This window comes from Oncorhynchus tshawytscha, linkage group LG06 (assembly GCF_018296145.1).
Source record: "Oncorhynchus tshawytscha isolate Ot180627B linkage group LG06, Otsh_v2.0, whole genome shotgun sequence".
Taxonomy (NCBI): Eukaryota; Metazoa; Chordata; class Actinopteri; order Salmoniformes; family Salmonidae; genus Oncorhynchus; species Oncorhynchus tshawytscha.
In genome coordinates, this window is record NC_056434.1 from 52,804,685 (window position 1) to 52,821,337 (window position 16,653).

General features: G+C 41.5%; 2 protein-coding genes across 2 annotated transcripts in view; one reads left to right on the forward strand and one right to left on the reverse strand.

Annotated features, from left to right (window-relative positions):
* Positions 1-12,366, reverse strand: part of LOC112252720 (5'-nucleotidase domain-containing protein 3) — a 31,835-nt gene extending 19,469 nt beyond the window's left edge. The window contains exons 1-6 of the mRNA XM_024424222.2: positions 11,827-12,366; positions 10,808-10,992; positions 8,262-8,336; positions 7,462-7,517; positions 6,478-6,568; positions 5,978-6,115 (exon numbers count right to left, since the gene is read on the reverse strand). Of these exons, the coding sequence (XP_024279990.1) occupies positions 5,978-6,115; positions 6,478-6,568; positions 7,462-7,517; positions 8,262-8,336; positions 10,808-10,992; positions 11,827-12,139 (858 nt within the window). The 5' untranslated portion in view covers positions 12,140-12,366. The remainder of the gene's footprint in view (positions 1-5,977; positions 6,116-6,477; positions 6,569-7,461; positions 7,518-8,261; positions 8,337-10,807; positions 10,993-11,826) is intronic.
* A 3,271-nt stretch (positions 12,367-15,637) lies between these two features.
* The window catches only part of LOC112252721 (endoplasmin), a 71,672-nt gene continuing 70,656 nt past the window's right edge, over positions 15,638-16,653 (forward strand). Inside the window, exons 1-2 of the mRNA XM_042323384.1 lie at positions 15,638-15,811; positions 16,459-16,561. Of these exons, the coding sequence (XP_042179318.1) occupies positions 15,763-15,811; positions 16,459-16,561 (152 nt within the window). The 5' untranslated portion in view covers positions 15,638-15,762. The remainder of the gene's footprint in view (positions 15,812-16,458; positions 16,562-16,653) is intronic.

Below are 16,653 nucleotides of genomic sequence, written 5' to 3' on the forward strand. Positions count from 1 at the left end.
AGCCACGTTTCATCTTCAATGCCCTTGCTGATGGTTTACACTCAAAATCTCACTATACATGGCCCCATTCATTCTTTCCTTTACACGGATCAGTCGTCCTGGTCCCTTTGCAGAAAAACAGCCCCAAAGCATTCTTTGTCCTCCAAAAACGACGAGTTGAGTTTTTACCAAAAAGTTATATTTTGGTTTCATCTGACCATATGACATTCTCCCAATCTTCTTCTGGATCATCCAAATGCTCTCTAGCAAACTTCAGACGGGCCTGGACATGTACTGGCTTAAGCAGGGGGACACGTCTGGCACTGCAGGATTTGAGTCCCTGGCGGCGTAGTGTGTTACTGATGGTAGGCTTTGTTACTTTGTTCCCAGCTCTCTGCAGGTCATTCACTAGGTCTCCCCGTGTGGTTCTGGGATTTCTGCTCACCGTCCTTGTGATCATTTTGACCCCACGGGGTGAGATCTTGCGTGGAGCCCCAGATCGAGGGAGATTATCAGTGGTCTTGTATGTCTTCCATTTCCTAATAATTGCTCCCACAGTTGACTTCTTCAAACCAAGCTGCTTACCTATTGCAGATTCAGTCTTCCCAGCCTGGTGCAGGTCTACAATTTTGTTTCTGGTGTCCTTTGACAGCTCTTTGGTCTTGGCCATAGTGGAGTTTGGAGTGTGACTGTTTGAGGTTGTGGACAGGTGTCTTTTATACTGATAAGTTCAAACAGGTGCCATTAATACAGGTAACGAGTGGAGGACAGAGGAGCCTCTTGAAGAAGTTACAGGTCTGTGAGAGCCAGAAATCTTGCTTGTTTGTAGGTGACCAAATACTTATTTTCCACCATAATTTGCAAATAAATTCATTAAAAATCCTACAATGTGATTTTCTGGATTTTTTTCTCTCATTTTGTCTGTCATAGTTGAAGTGTACCTATGATGAAAATTACAAGCCTCATCTTTTTAAGTGGGAGAACTTGCACAATTGGTGGCTGACTAAATACTTTTTTGCCCCACTGTATAGTGTGCATGTTATTGTGTGTGTGTGTGTGTATGCATGTGTCTGTGCCAATGTTTCTGTTGCTTCACAGTCCCCACTGTTCAATAAAGTTCATCTGTTTTTTAAATCAAATTTTACTTCTTGCGTCAACAGCAAAACACCCCCACAGTCACAAATCCTCCTCCATGCTTCACAGTGGGAACTACACACGCAGAGATAATTCGTTCACCTACTCTGTCTCACAAAGACTTGGCAGTCGGAACCAAAAAAATCGCAAATTTGGACTACCACCGGTCTAATGTCCATTGCTTGTGTTTCTTGGCCCAAGCAAGTTTCTTATTATTGCTATCCTTTAATAGTTGTTTCTTTGCAGCAATTTGACCATGAAGGTCTGATTCACACAGGCTCCCCTGAACAGTTGATGGTGAGGTGTGCCTGTGGTAACTCTGGATCTTCCTTTCCTGTGGAGGTCCTCATGAGAGCCAGTTTTATCATAGTGCTTGATGATTTTTGCGATTGCACTTGAAGAAACGTTCAAAGTTCTTGAAATGTTCCATATTGACTGACCTTCATGTCTTAAAGTAATGATGGACTGTTGTTTCTCTTTGCTTATTTGAGCTGTTCTTGCCATAATATGGACTTGGTCTTTTACCAAATAGGGCTATCTTCTGTCTACCACCCCTACCATGTCACAACACAACTGGCATTAAGGAAAGAAATTCCACAAATGAACAAGGCACACCAGTGAATTGAAATGCATTCCAGGTGACTACATCATGAAGCTGGTTGAGAGAATGCCAAGAGTGTGCAAAGCTGTCATCAAGGCAAAGCGTGGCTACTTTGAAGAATCTCAAATATATTTTCATTTCTTTAACACTTTTGGTTACAACATGATTCCATGTGTGTTATTTTATAGTTTTGATGTCTTCACTATTATTCTACAATATAGAAAATATTAAAAATAAGGAAATAAAAACCTGGAATGAGTAGGTGTATCCAAACTCTTGACTGGTAGTATAGGTATTCACACCCCTGAGTCAAAACCTTGTAGAGCATCTGTGGCAGTGATTACAGCTGTGAGTATTTCTGGATAAGTCAAATCTAACACCTGGATTTGCCAATTATTATTTTCAAAATTTTTCAATTCTGTCACATTAGTTGCACATTGCTAGACAACCATTTGCAGGTCTTGCCATAGATTTTCAAGCAGATTTAAGTCAAAACTGTACTCGGACACAGGAACATTCACTGTCTTCTTGGTAAGCAACTTCAGTGTAGATTTGGACTTGTGTTTTAGGTTATTGTCCTGCTGAAAGGTGAATTCATTTCCCAGTGTCTGGTGGAAAGCAGACAATCAAATCAAACTTTGTCTCCTTAACCAACAATGCAGTTAAGAAAATCCCCCCCCCCCAAAAAAGAGATTAGAATAACAAATCATTAAAGAGCAGCAGTAAATAACAATTGCGGGCTATATACAGGGGGCACCGGTATCGATGTAATATGTACATGCAGGTAGAGTTATTAAAGTGACTACGCATAGATAATAACAGAGTAGCAGCAGCAACATAGAAGGGGGGGGGACAATGCAAATAGTCTGGGTAGCCATTTGACTAGCTGTACAGGAGTCTTATGGCTTGGGGGTTAGAAGCTGTTTAGAAGCCTCTTGGAACTAGACTTGGCACTTCGGTACCGCTTGCCGTGCGATAGCAGAGAGAACAGTCTACGAATAGGGTGGTTGGAGTCTTTGACAATTTCTAGGGCCTTCCTCTGACACGCCTGGTGTAGAGGTCCTGGTTGGCAGGAATCTTGACCCCGGTGATGTACTAGGCCGTACGCACTACCAGATGTAGTGCCCTGCGGTCGGAGGCCGAGCAGTTGCCATACCAGGCAGTGGTGCAGCCGTAAAACATTGAGGATCTGAGGACCCATGCCAAATCTTTTCAGTCTCCTGTGGGAGAACAGGTTTTGTCGTGCCCTCTTCACGACTGTCTTGGTGTGCTTGGACCATGTTAGTTTGTTGGTGATGTGGACACCAAAGAACTTGAAGCTCTCAACCTGCTCCACTACAGCCCCATCGATGAGAAAGGAAGCGTGCTCGGTCCTCCTTTTCCTGTAGTCCACAATCAGGGGGAGGTTGGGGGAGGTTGTTGTCCTGGCAGGGGGAGGTTGTTGTCCTGGCACCACATGGTCAGGTCTCTGACCCTCCTCCCTATAGGCTGTCTCATTGTTGTCGGTGATCAGGCCTACCACTGTTATGTTATCAGCAAACAATGATGGTGTTGGTGTCATCCCTGGCCATGCAGTCATGAGTGAACAGGGAGTACAGGAGGGGACTGAGAATGCACCCATGAGGGGCCCCCGTGTTGAGGATCAGCGTGGCGGATGTGTTGTTGCCTACCCTTACCACCTGGGGGCAGCCCTTCAGGACATCCAGGATCCGGTTGCAGATGGAGGTGTTAAGTCCCAGGGTCCTTAGCTTAGTGATGAGCTTTGAGGGCACTATGGTGTTTAACTATGGTGTTGAACGCTGAGCTGAATAGCATTCTCACATAGGTGTTCCTTTTGTCCGTGTGTGAAAGGGCAGTGTGAAGTGCAATAGAGATTGCATCATCTGTGGATCGGTTGGGATGCTATGCAAATTGGAGTGGGTCTAGGGTTTCTGGGATAATGGTGTTAATGTGGGCCATGACCAGCCTTTCAAAGCATGGCTTTCACGGCTACAGATGTGAGTGCTATGGGTCATAGTCATTTAGGCAGGTTACCTTAAGAGTTATTGGGCACAGGGACTATGGTGGTCTGCTTGAAACACATTGGTATTACAGACTCGGACAGGGAGAGGTTGAAAATGTCAGTAAAGACACTTGCCAGTTGGTCAGTGCATGCTCGGAGTACACATCCTGGTAATCCGTCTGGCGCTGCGGCCTTGAGAAATGTTGACCTGTTTAAAGGTCTTACTCACATCAGCTGCGGATAGTGTGTTCCCACAGTCGTCCGGAACAACCAATGCTCTCATGCATGTTTTCAGTGTTACTTGCCTCGAAGCGAGCATACAAGTTATTTAGCTCCCTTTGTAGTCTTTAAGAGTCAGCCATGACTCTGTGAAACATAAGATATTATAGTTCATGTCCCGTTGGTAGGATATACGTGCTTTCAGTTCGTCCCATTTATTTTCCAGCGATTGAACGTTAGCTAGCAGGATGGAAGGCAAAGGCAGATTAGCCACTTGTCACCTGATCCTCACAAGGCACCCTGATCTTTTTCCGCAAAATCTCAGTTTCCTCTAGGATTTGCCTGTGCTGGGCTCCATTTAGTTTTTTTATCCTGAAAACTCCCTAGTCCTTAACGATTACAAGCATAACAAGCCTCTCCTTTCAGTTCTCTACTGCCAATGACTGGAACGAACTACAAAAATCTCTGAAACTGGAAACACTTATCTCCCTCACTAGCTTTAAGCACCAGCTGTCAGAGCAGCTCACAGATTACTGTACCTGTACATAGCCCATCTTTAATTTTGCCCAAACACCTACCTCTTCCCCTACTGTATTTATTTATTTATTTAGCTCCTTTGCACCCCATTATTTCTCTCTACTTTGCACCTTCTTCCACTGCAAATCTACCATTCCAGTGTTTTGCTTGCTATATTGTATTTACTTTGCCACCGTGGCCTTTACCTCCCTTATCTCACCTCATTTGCTCACATTGTATATAGACTTATTTTTCTACTGTATGTTTGTTTTACTCCATGTGTAACTCGGTTGGTGTATGTGTTGAACTGCTTTGCTATATCTTGGCCAGGTCGCAATTGTAAATAAGAACTTGTTCTCAACTTGCCTACCTGGTTAAATAAAGGTGAAATAAATAAATAAAATATCAAAACCATGATGCATCCACCACCATGCTTGAAAATATGGAGACAGTTACTCAGTTATGTGTTGTATTTGACCCAAACATAATTAAGGCTTTGTGTTTAAGCCAAAAAGTGTTTTTATTTTATTTAACTAGGCAAGTCAGTTAAGAACAAATTCTTATTTACAATGACGGCCTACCCCGGCCAAATCCGGACGACGCTGGGCTAAATTGTGCACCGCACCTATGGGACTCCCAATCATGGCCGGTGTGATACAGCCTAGATTCGACTTCTTGTTCTGAGATGCAGTGCCTTAGACTGCTGCGCCACTCAGGAGCCCCATGTTTATTTGAGGTATTACTTTAGTGACTTGTTTAGGAATATGTGTAATCTTCTTTTCACGCTATCATTTAAGTCATAATTGTGGAGTAACTACAATGTTGATCCATCCTCAGTTTTCTTCCTTCACAGCCATTGAACTCTGTAGCTGTTTTAACCTATTCAACTCTGAGTGGTTGTTTTGGACCTGGTACCAGAAAATAGAAAAGTGATATCATTTGAAAAGCTACAGTTCTTGTCTTTTGGAAATCGAACTCAAATCTTACTGCTGGCAATGTCATACAAATCCTTGAATGGGACAAGTAGTAAGAAATTCCCTCATCTGCCTGTGTCTTATTTTAAATAACTATAGCTTCAAAGCCCTGATTGCTACAGTCATTTTAAGATGTCGGCTTGAAGATCCGTTCAGCCGTTTTTGGCACAGTGACTGACTACCCAAACCAAATGCAACTGCTATCTAGTGGACGACCTGGGAATCAAACAGGGGAATCCTGTAAGATGAAAAATGAAGGCAGAAGCTCTGCACTTAAAATTCCTATGGGAATTTGCACATGTTTAGAGCTCTACCATCAGGTAACATTTCAGACCATTTTCTGATCTTTATTTCATTAAAACCTTTTTGAACAGTAATTGGTCTACAAAACAATTTGAAAGGAGATTCTCCATTGAACATGATTCTAACTAGTCCAGAACTAGGCTTAACCTGTGTCTGGGAAACTGCCTCTCCTTATGAGGTTTCCCCCATCGGCTGCAGTTCCAGTCCAAAGAAGGTGTCTTTGGAACACCACTGTTCTGGTCTCTTTACCTTGACGTCTTTGTAGAGGTGGACAGGCTCGTAGTCGATGTTGTGCTTCATAAAGTAGTCATTAACACAGCACAGTAGGTTCATCTCTGGAAGGGAGAAGATATCCATGAACTGTTTCATAGTGTGGCCATGGGAACTCTGTGGAGGATAGAGGGGAGATTATTAAAGATCAGATAGGACAAGACACTAGTAAAGTGAGGTGTTACTAGGATATGCAAAACAGAAGTGTATCCCTAACCTCTGCCCACAGAAGTACATTTTGTAAATAGTTAGCAAGCACATGTAAGATTTGCTTCTGGGTTCACTGATTACCTATAATTGGGCTCCACAGGGTATAAACATAATACTACAGTATCGTAGTGGTGAAAAAAGTTCATGACCACAGTGACTGGGATAAACAGAGTGGCCTTGCTGCGAAATGTAAAAGGGTAAGTTTATCACGGTAAATTAGGCTGATCTGTATATAGTGAATGTAGAAGGGTAGAGGAGATGAGCCCTACCTTGCCATAAAAGTCACTCATATTCTCCAGAGGAACGTGGCAGCCGTCGTACATGGCAATCACCTCCTTGTCTGGCACCGGGTGAAGACCCCTACATGTGACAAGAGAGCACTTCCAGACTCATATTAAGCATCTCCAATCCAAAATCAAATCTAGAATTCGGCTTCCTATTTCGCAACAAAGCATCCTTCACTCATGGTGCCAAATATACCCGCTACATATTCGTCGCCAGACCCACTGGCTCCAGGTAATCTATAAGTCTTTGCTAGGTAAAGCCCCTCCTTATCTCAGCTCACTGGTCACCATAACACCCAGCCGTAACAGGTATATCTCACTGGTCATCCCCAATGCCAACTTCTCCTTTGACCGCCTTTCCTTCCAGTTCTCTGCTGCCAATGACTAGAACAAATTGCAAAAAATAAAATGAAAAATGATTGGCTGAAGTTGGAGACATATCTCCCTCACTAACTTTAAGCATCAGCTATCTGAGCAGCTTACCGATCGCTGCAGCTGTACATAGCCCATCTGTAAGTATCCCATCCAACTACCTACCTCATCCCCATATGGTTTTTATTTACTTTTTTGCTCTTTCGCACACTAGTATTTCTACTTGCACATCAATCACTCCAGTGTTAATTTGCTTAATTGTTATTACTTCGCTACTATGGCCTATTTATTGCCTTATCTCCTTACTCCATTTGCACACACTGTATATATATTTTTCTATAGTGTTACTGACTGTACTTGTGCTTATCCCATGTGTAACTCTGTGTTGTTTTTTGCCGCACTGCTTTGCTTTATTTTGGCCAGGTCGCAGTTGTAAATGAGAACTTGTTCTCAACTGGCCTACCTGGTAAAATAAAAAATAAAAGTTTGTACTATCATACACTTCCAATATGCCACTCCATCCATATGTTTAAATCCAAAAGAGTGTTGAATGTAAAGGGATTGATTGTAAACTGTGATAGTGTTGATAGTACATACCTGTATACTGTTCCCAACTGGATGTAGTGAAAGGCATCTATTTTCATCAGTAATGCCTGGAACAAATAATTGATTAACACAAATTAGAAAAAGATTGGCACTTGTCAGCCAATCAGAAATGTAATATTCACACAAGCAGTGATATAAAGCCTTATAACAGCTACAGATAACTGGAAAAATAAAGGATATGTTTGGCATTGCGATCTTAGGCTTGTGTGGCACTGCTCGGCCATGGAAACCCATTTCATGAAGCTCCCGACGAACAGTCATTGTGCTGATTTTGCTTCCAGATAGATTGGAACTTGGTAGTGAGTGTTGCATTCGAGGACAGACGATTTATGCGCTTCAGCACTCGGCTGCCCCACTCTGTGAACTTGTGTGGCCTTCCAGTTCACTGGCTGAGCGGTTGTTGCTCCTAGACGTTTCAATAACAGTAACAGCAATAACAGCACTTACAGTTGACTTGAAAGATGGCATCCTATGTATGCCATCTTGGAAAGATGGCATCCTATGTTGAAAGTCACTGAGCTATTCAGTAAGGCCATTCTACTGCCAATGTGTGTCTATGGAGATTGCATGGCTATGTGCTCACTTTTATACACCTGCCAGCAACAGGTGTGGCTGAAATAGCTGAATCCACTCATTTGAAAAGGTTGTCCACATACTTTTGTGTATATATAGTACATATTGAAAACAGGTGCTTCCACACAGGTCTGGTCCGTGAGTTAAGTAATTAACATCCCACCAGAGTCATGTATAAAAATGCCCAGTTGCCCATTATACATATCAACCATGCTCACCTTTTGGACATCATAGTGCAGTCCCCTGACAACAAAGTTTGGGATGTACTCGTACTCACGCAGGCCCTCGGGGTACTAAAGAGGAAGGAAAATAGATGTTATCCGAGCTTTGAGTGGAACACAAATGTCTCATATCAACTAATTGAGAAGTGTGCAGAGTCTACTGAAAAAGTTTACGTCAGTGTCATTCAATCATTGAAGAAAAACTCATCATAGAAGACCTTGAAAGGAATTGAAAGGCAAGAGACTCCAGAGAATTTCCCACGACTACGTTTTTTTTTTTTGACAACTTGAATAGGGTGACACTGACACCAAATAGAATATCTCACTATGGAAGAAAAATTGTGAGTGTTGAATCAAATGGAGGGGGAGAATTGTCACGGTTACGAACAAGACGTGGCCTGACTGTGGTCTGTCAAGTACAACAGAATTACATAGCCTAATAAAATAGCTTTCTGTTTCTATGATTATTATGTATCTGGAGCAGATTTCATCATCACATGAAAGAGCAGAGGAAAAGCAGAGAAAAAGAAACCTGGTCAGATTTGTTAATACTGTCTTGTAAACTCCTATGATCTGGCATGCCAAGGACTAGAAGAGCTGTTTCTGTTTCTGCCTTCTTACCAACTCACATGTGACCAACCGGCTCAATTCAGTCTTATGTGGCAAAATATGAAATAGTGTTTTTTTATTTATTTTTTACATTGGATAAAAGTAGAGACTCAGAGCTACACAATGGTATATCATACACTACAGATGAGGAACAATGGGAAGGTAATTCTACTTTGAAAGTTGATAAACTTATAACCTCACTTTTGAGAAAATGTCCTTTGAATGATTTGGTACACCTACAGGAGAGCTCTTCTTTGTCTACACCCATTCAGCATTGTTCACACCCGCTTAAGTTTTAGCCCCACCCATCTCTTTAAGGGTTGATCTGAGCGTTCTGTCCTAACAGCAGTCAAGCACCCAAGCTAACTGGCTAATGTTGGCTAGCTACTTCCAGACACAAATAAGAGAAGAGCTCACTGACCATTTAACTCGCCCTAGCAGAGCTCGTTAGGCAGTTTTTATGCTATCCAGAGCGTTGGTGACTGCAACTGTGCTGCTGGCAACAATTCAAGCTTTTTTGCCAACGTTTACTGATACCAGCCATATTCAAAGGGTGGTAAGCTTTTGTATATTTGTCAGTTATTCTGTGCTCTGGTACTCTGAGAGTGCTCTGAAATTGGAGTAGATATCTGGTAAATTCACTCTGGCTAAGTCTATCAACAGTTGTTGCAGTGACATCATTAACATTCTACTTGCATAGCGGAGTCTTTTGTTAAGACATGTTGCTAGCTAGCTAAACAATGAACCATAATTCCAAATCATGACGTTACTACCCTGCATGAATCTGCAGGTAGCTAACCAACCAGGTTCAATGTTAGCTAGCTAGCTAACAGTCTATAACTAGCAAAGCAAATGGCTCTGAGATACAAATAATATTGCTACACAGATCATATACGTTAGCTAGCGAGCCAGCCAGCCAGCTAGCTAACTAACTTGAAATGAAAACCACTGACAAAATTAGAAATGTGTAATAGCTGAAAATGTAGCCAGCTAGACTATCTTATCCATATACATGGATGGACACTTCCCTCTCTGCCACAGATGCCATGGTTGCCCTTAGTTTGAAGATGTAATCCAGAGACAGGTGTTTTTTTAATCTCCTTAGCTATCATACTCTAATTCCACTGATTTCAAAACTCGGTCCTCCAGAAAGTGGAGAGCAACACTTATGCAGTTCTACTGTGCAATATATGTTTTTAAAAGCCGCGTTAGACAGGATTACCTACACATGACCAGCTCAAATAGACAGAAGGGTGCTACATGGCAGGCATGTCCAGGCCACTCGTTATATCAGCCAATCATGGCTAGTGGGAAGGTTGCTCTCTTTTTCTGTGGCTAAACCAACTAGGGTCGTAATTTAACAATTCATTCGTATTTACAGAAGGCATACATGTTTGTTATTAAGGCACATGAAAGTTCACATGTTCGGACGGCATTTCTGCCAAAAAACGCATTCAAATGTCTCTCCTGCGAAGTAGTGACGCGCGCCATATGCCTAGTTTCCTGAAACAAGTCACATATGGTTATTGTCATGCCAGTGGCAGTTTGGCATGACAATGACTGTAGGAGATGGCTACACAGCACAAATAGATTTGGCATGACAATGACCATAACATTTGGCTATTTTGTATCTGCTGTCTTGCCAAGTCCTACTGATAAGACAGCACAAACATATCTGGGACACCATGCTAGAGGAACAGACTCTGGTCCCAGATCAGTTTGTGCTATCTTGCCATTCATTGTCAAGCCAACCTTGGCCCCAGTGAGCAATCGGCAATATGGCACAAACTTGGTATGACAATTAACATAAGTGTTGTCAAGAGAACATTAACAGATCCGGGATCAGGCTACTGTTCCTCTGCATCCCTGTCACATGAAAGATCCCTCTGCTACAGATCTGAGTTCAGCCTAGACTGGAGGAACAGACTACGTACCCTGTGCTCCTGGATGAGGATGTCCCGTGCGATGTTGAAGATGAGGGTGTGGAGGTGTCTGGAGTAGAAAGCCAGGGTGTAGTCATAGTCAAACCCATAGATCTCTATATCGTGCAGACTCATCTCATTATTGGCAAAGATAGTGTTGGGGTTCACACTGTTCTTAGATATCACTGGGATCAAGGCTAAAATAGAAGGAAGAATAGGGTGAAGACATTTATATGGTTAGGGTTAGTGTCCCCATATGGCCACATCTCCATGTTACATCGCTTGTTTACGGAAGACAGACGGAAGACATAGGCGGCCACCTGCACTATATAGTGTGCTCCAAACACCTGTGTGTGTATGCGTAACTGGGGAGGTGTAGTTAGTCAACCGGTGGCACACAGCTTGTGGATCTGTGCAAAACCGGTTTGAAAGTGATAATCATTTACTTTTCTAAACTTTAAAACACATAGTTGGAAATGTAGTTCACATGGAGCCAAATGTGGGTGAATGTAACTGCTAAAAACCCAACATACAGAGAAGGGTTTTCAAGAGCTTGGTGACCCCTGGCCCCTTCTATGTTGGACATGAGGAGTCCACTGCCCATTTGCTGGGTCTCAAAAGCCAGTATTCCAGAGACTACGGGAGGGAGAGCAAGCAATCACAGTGTAAAACAACATGCCAGTGTCACAGTCTATGTCCATTCAGTCAGTCAACAACAGTTCAGGATGCCTTTGACATTGTGCCATTGACAGTGGTCACCAGCAGGTGAAATGTCCAGTGTCTCTGGTACAATAATAAATACTTGTAAGTGGTAGCTACAATAATAGGTACCCGTTTTTAACTGGTACAATAACTGGCATACAATAAGTACTTATTATTGACATGACACCCCTGGTACAGTAGCTAGCTAAGTGAATGTTACACCGAGTCTTTCAAAGGAATATGCTACAGAGTAATGAGTTATTGGACAATATTGTTTTGCATCCTAAACCACACTTGTTTTCATTGAATTCAACAAATGCATGCCCTACCTTCGGTCTGTTTTTTGGTTTCATGGTAAATAGACCACAACCAGTTGGTCATGTCCTGGCCACTTGCGGAACTGGTACACATAGTAGCCTCCCTATAGTTTTTGGCACCAGATTGTTGCGCCAAAACCTTCCCAGTGACCCTACCACGGAACACTGCACGGAAATTCATATCCAATAACCGAGCGAGTCGAGTCTTCCGCGCCGCCCGATCGACGAGGTGAAGTGGTGTTCCGTGCGTATGTAAGTAGTTGTAGCAAATTAACAACTTATTCTTTTTTAACAGACTACACAAGTACAGTGACAACGGCGTCATGACTAGTCGCCTTCGGTTTGTCAGTAACCAGCGTGTAGGTCGTGGGCTCTACGTAAATGCACTCGGTTAGAGCACTCTTCTGTAAATACAGAGACGAATCGGTCCATGCTCTTCCGTGGCAACGTCACTTCCTTGGTTCGACTCACAACACCGTAGATATAGATAGAGGACTAAGTTTTGAATCTGTGTCATTATAGCGTCTGCGATGGCATGGGCAGAGCCATTGAGGCTGTCTCCATGGTGAAGTAGTAAAGTTTCTTCTTCACGATTGGCTAATACCTCCTGATGATCCAGGACATTATTCTAACAGGGTCACCAGGAGGGCTCAGCCAATGAAGTTGGAAGTACCGCCCAGTTGACTACGTGAAAATGGTGAAAGTATGACCATATTAGAGAGACATATTTCCCTCAGATTACACAGATCCACAAAGAATTTGAAAACAAATCCAATTTTGAAAAACTCCCATATCTACTGGGTGAAATTCCACAGTGTGCCATCAAAGCAGCAAGATTTGTGACCTGTTGCCACGAGAAAAGGGCAACCAGTGAAGAACACGCACCATTGTAAATACAACCCATATCTATGCTTATTTATTTTATCTTGTGTCCTTTACCATTTGTACATTGTTAAAACACTGTATATATATATATATATATATATATATATATATATATATATATGTATATGTATATATATATATATATATATATATATATATATATGTATATATATATATAATATATATATATGTATATATATATATATGTATATATATGACATTTGTAATGTCTTTATTGTTTTGAAACTTCTGTATGTGTGATGTCTACTGTTAATTTTTATTGTTTATTTCACTTTATATATTATCTACCTCACTTGCTTTGGCAATGTTAACACATGTTTCCCATGCCAATAAAGCCCTTGCATTGAATTGAATTGAATTGAAAGCCCTCAATGGCGCTTTTTGGCCATTTAGAGGCTTCTATCATTCTCTATGGTCAACACTCAAAATGACAGACCTTCTTATTCTTCGTCTTCTTCTTAAAAAGTATTATAGCGTTTTGCAAACAAACGTTAGAGGCGCGTGCCGCCACCTATTGGATGGGGTGACAACGGATAAACTTTAATACAGGAATAATAGGGGAAGGGAAAGGAGGAACAAAAATTAAAGCTTTCCTCCTTGAAGAAGATTCAAATGTCTACTCAGATACCAACACAGGCTCAGGAACCTGAGAGGGGGGAAACTCTTAATTCATTATTCCCTGTAACGTTTCCTCCGTGAAGTCCTGAAGATCCCAAAATATTTTGGCCACCTTCACAATGATTTTTATTATTTAAAAAAATTAAGTTTTAGTTTGTCCAGTTTAATTTATCATTTGCGCAATAAACGCAACAAAGTCTACCTTCTTTACTATTAGTATCTCAGGATACCTCTGATGAATGACATTCACTGCAGGCTGAGGGGCATCACAGCGAACCACCGCATTTAACCATAGCAAGGTGACTGGGAATACGGTTGACTACAAACAGTGTAGTTATTCCCTCCGTAAGGCAATCAAACATGCAAAACGTCAGTAAAGAGACAAAGCGGAGTTGCAATTCAACGGCTCAGACACGAGACGTACAGTACCAGTCAAAAGTTTGGACGCTCCTACTCATTCCAGGGTTTTTCTTTATTCGTACTATTTTCTACATGGTAGAATAATAGTGAATACATCAAAACTATGAAATAACACATATAGAATCATGTAGTAACCAAAAAAGTGTTAAACACATCAAAATATATTTCATATTTGAGATTCTTCAAATTTGCCTTGATGACAGCTTTGCACACGCTTGACATTCTCTCAAACAGCTTCATGAAGTAGTCACCTGGAATGAATAGCAATTAACAGGTGTGTCTTGTAAAAATGAATTTGTGGAATTTCTTTCCTTCTTAATGTGTTTGAGCCAATCAGTTGTGTTGTGACAAGGTAGGGGTGGTAGACAGAAGATAGCCTTATTTGGTAAAATACCAAGTCCATATTATGGCAAGAACAGCTCAAATAATCAAAGAGAAATGACAGTCCATCATTACTTTAAGACATGAAGTTCAGTCAATACTGAAAAGTGCAGTCGCAAAAACCATCAAGCGCTATGATGAAACTGGCTCCCATGAGGACCGCCTCAGGAAAGGATGACCCAGAGTTACATCTGCTGAAGAGTTATTAGACTCAGAAATTGCAGCCCAAATAAATGCTTCACAGAGTTCAAGTAACATACATATCTCAACATCCACTGTTTAGTGGAGACTGTGTGAATCAGGCCTTCATGGTCAAATTGCTGCAAAGAAACCGCTACTAAAGGACACCAATAAGAAGAGACTTGCTTGGGCCAAGAAACACAAAGCAATTGACATTAGACCGGTGGAAATCTGTCCTTGATAAGTCCAATTTTTGGGGGTTCCAACTGCTGTGTCTTTGTGAGACACAGCGTAGGTGTATGGATGACCTCCGCATGTGTAGTTCCCACCGTGAAGCATGGAGGAGGATTTGTAATGGTGTGGGGATGCTTTGCTGGTGACACTGTCAGTGATTTATTTAGAATTCAAGGCACACTTAACCAGTATGGCTACCACATCATTCTGCAGCGATACGCCATCACATCTGGTTTGCCCTTAGAATAACCATCATTTGTTTTTCAACAGGATAATGACCCAACACACCTCCAGGCTGTGTAAGAGCTATTTAACCAATTTTCAGTTTTCTACAATATTGAACACAGCATGACATGCAGAAAATTCAGAGGTTGTAATTGAAGGGATATATACAGCTCATGTTCTGCAAAATAAGCTACAAACACACACACACACACACACACACACACACACACACACACACACACACAAAACACACAGCATTATCACCACTTAATAAAAAATATTCCTGACCACCACCTTGTGGTTGGTTGTTGAAGCTGCAGAGAACGGACAGTCTACTGCAGATACAATTATCCATTAATCATATCAAATATTTCAGGTTATCCCAGAAACCTAGATGCTACTGAGTTGACCGTGGATTACATGTCTGCTCATGCCTCCTGCACATGCATAGATTTATGTCCCTAAAATATCCTATCGCTCTGCTTTTCTTTATTGCGTGAATAAATGTTTCTTATGTTTTGCATTATGAATGTCTGGTAGGCTATGAGCTTCTCTAAGTGAACAAAACATCATTATAGTAAATAAATAGAACATTGATCAATAATCATCATTACAATACAATTTATAATCTACAACCACTGATTGAGCAACATGCGTAGACATTGTCTGTTGAGCAATAATCTTTGCTGTCTCAACTAGAAGCGCTGAAATAATTATTTTGCTCATGGTTACAAGACACGTGTTAAATTGTACATGGAAGACATTTATTGGGAGAAAATGTGCTGTAGATAGTGAAATGTCCTGCTGCTATTGGCTGAGGTTTGTGCGTGGTGTCCTGTGACTGGTCCGTTATGGGGGGGTATTAAATGGAGCGCTGTTGGTGGGAGTGCGAGTTTGTTATTCTTCCTTTTCAAGGCATCGTTGATTGTGTTGATCCCAGTTTTTGTCTGAAGAGCTGGGCTTCATTCAATCATATTTCACAAAATGAAGCGGGTTTGGTTGATTGGGCTGCTCTGTGCACATTTAGCTTTCGGTGAGTATCTGAGGATATGTTGTATTATAAACGGTATTCATCCCCATGAGCTATCTAGCTCTTGAACTCGAGTTCCTTCATTTGTAGCCAGGTAAACTAGATGGCTGGCTAGCTAAAATGCAAGCTTGCAATTCAAACGAATAGTTACCTAGATATGGATATCATTGGGCTTTTTATTTGTATGAATTAACGTTTTATTAATTGGAATTGATTCAAGGAGATTTGTTCACTTCACACGTGTTTCTGAAAGTCTCCTTACAGGTACAAGCAAACATCGTTCCTTTTCCTAGCTTTATTGTTGATTAGCTAGTAACCCCATAGCCCTACACGGATTACAGTATTTCTCTCGGATTACAGTATTTCTTTGCTGCTAGTCTTGGCTTGCTCATCCTAGTTTGTTCTAACCAGAATACAGGAAATTCATCTAAATAATAAAGCTGTTTTAGTTATAGCCCATTAATATTTTTAATCTGATGTATTAAGTTCAATTACCCCCCTACATAGATTGCATGCAATTAAGTATGTTTCAATCCAGCTAACTAGATAGATACAGGTAACTAGATACACATTCAGCCTCTGAATAGGTGGCCCTTCACATAAGTCCATTCACTTAAGTCTTTTCCTAACTAAATCTGTTCTAATTGCAGCATCTGTGACAGCAGAAGATGGACTTGACATTGATGGGACTGTGGAAGATGATCTGGGAAAAAGTAGAGATGGTTCCAAAACAGATGATGAGGTGGTGCAGAGGTAGGTCAGAGGAAGAAACTTGAGAGGAACTAGATTCATAGGGGAGGTCATAGCATCTCACAGCTGGGTTGTATTCATTAGGCACCAAAAGA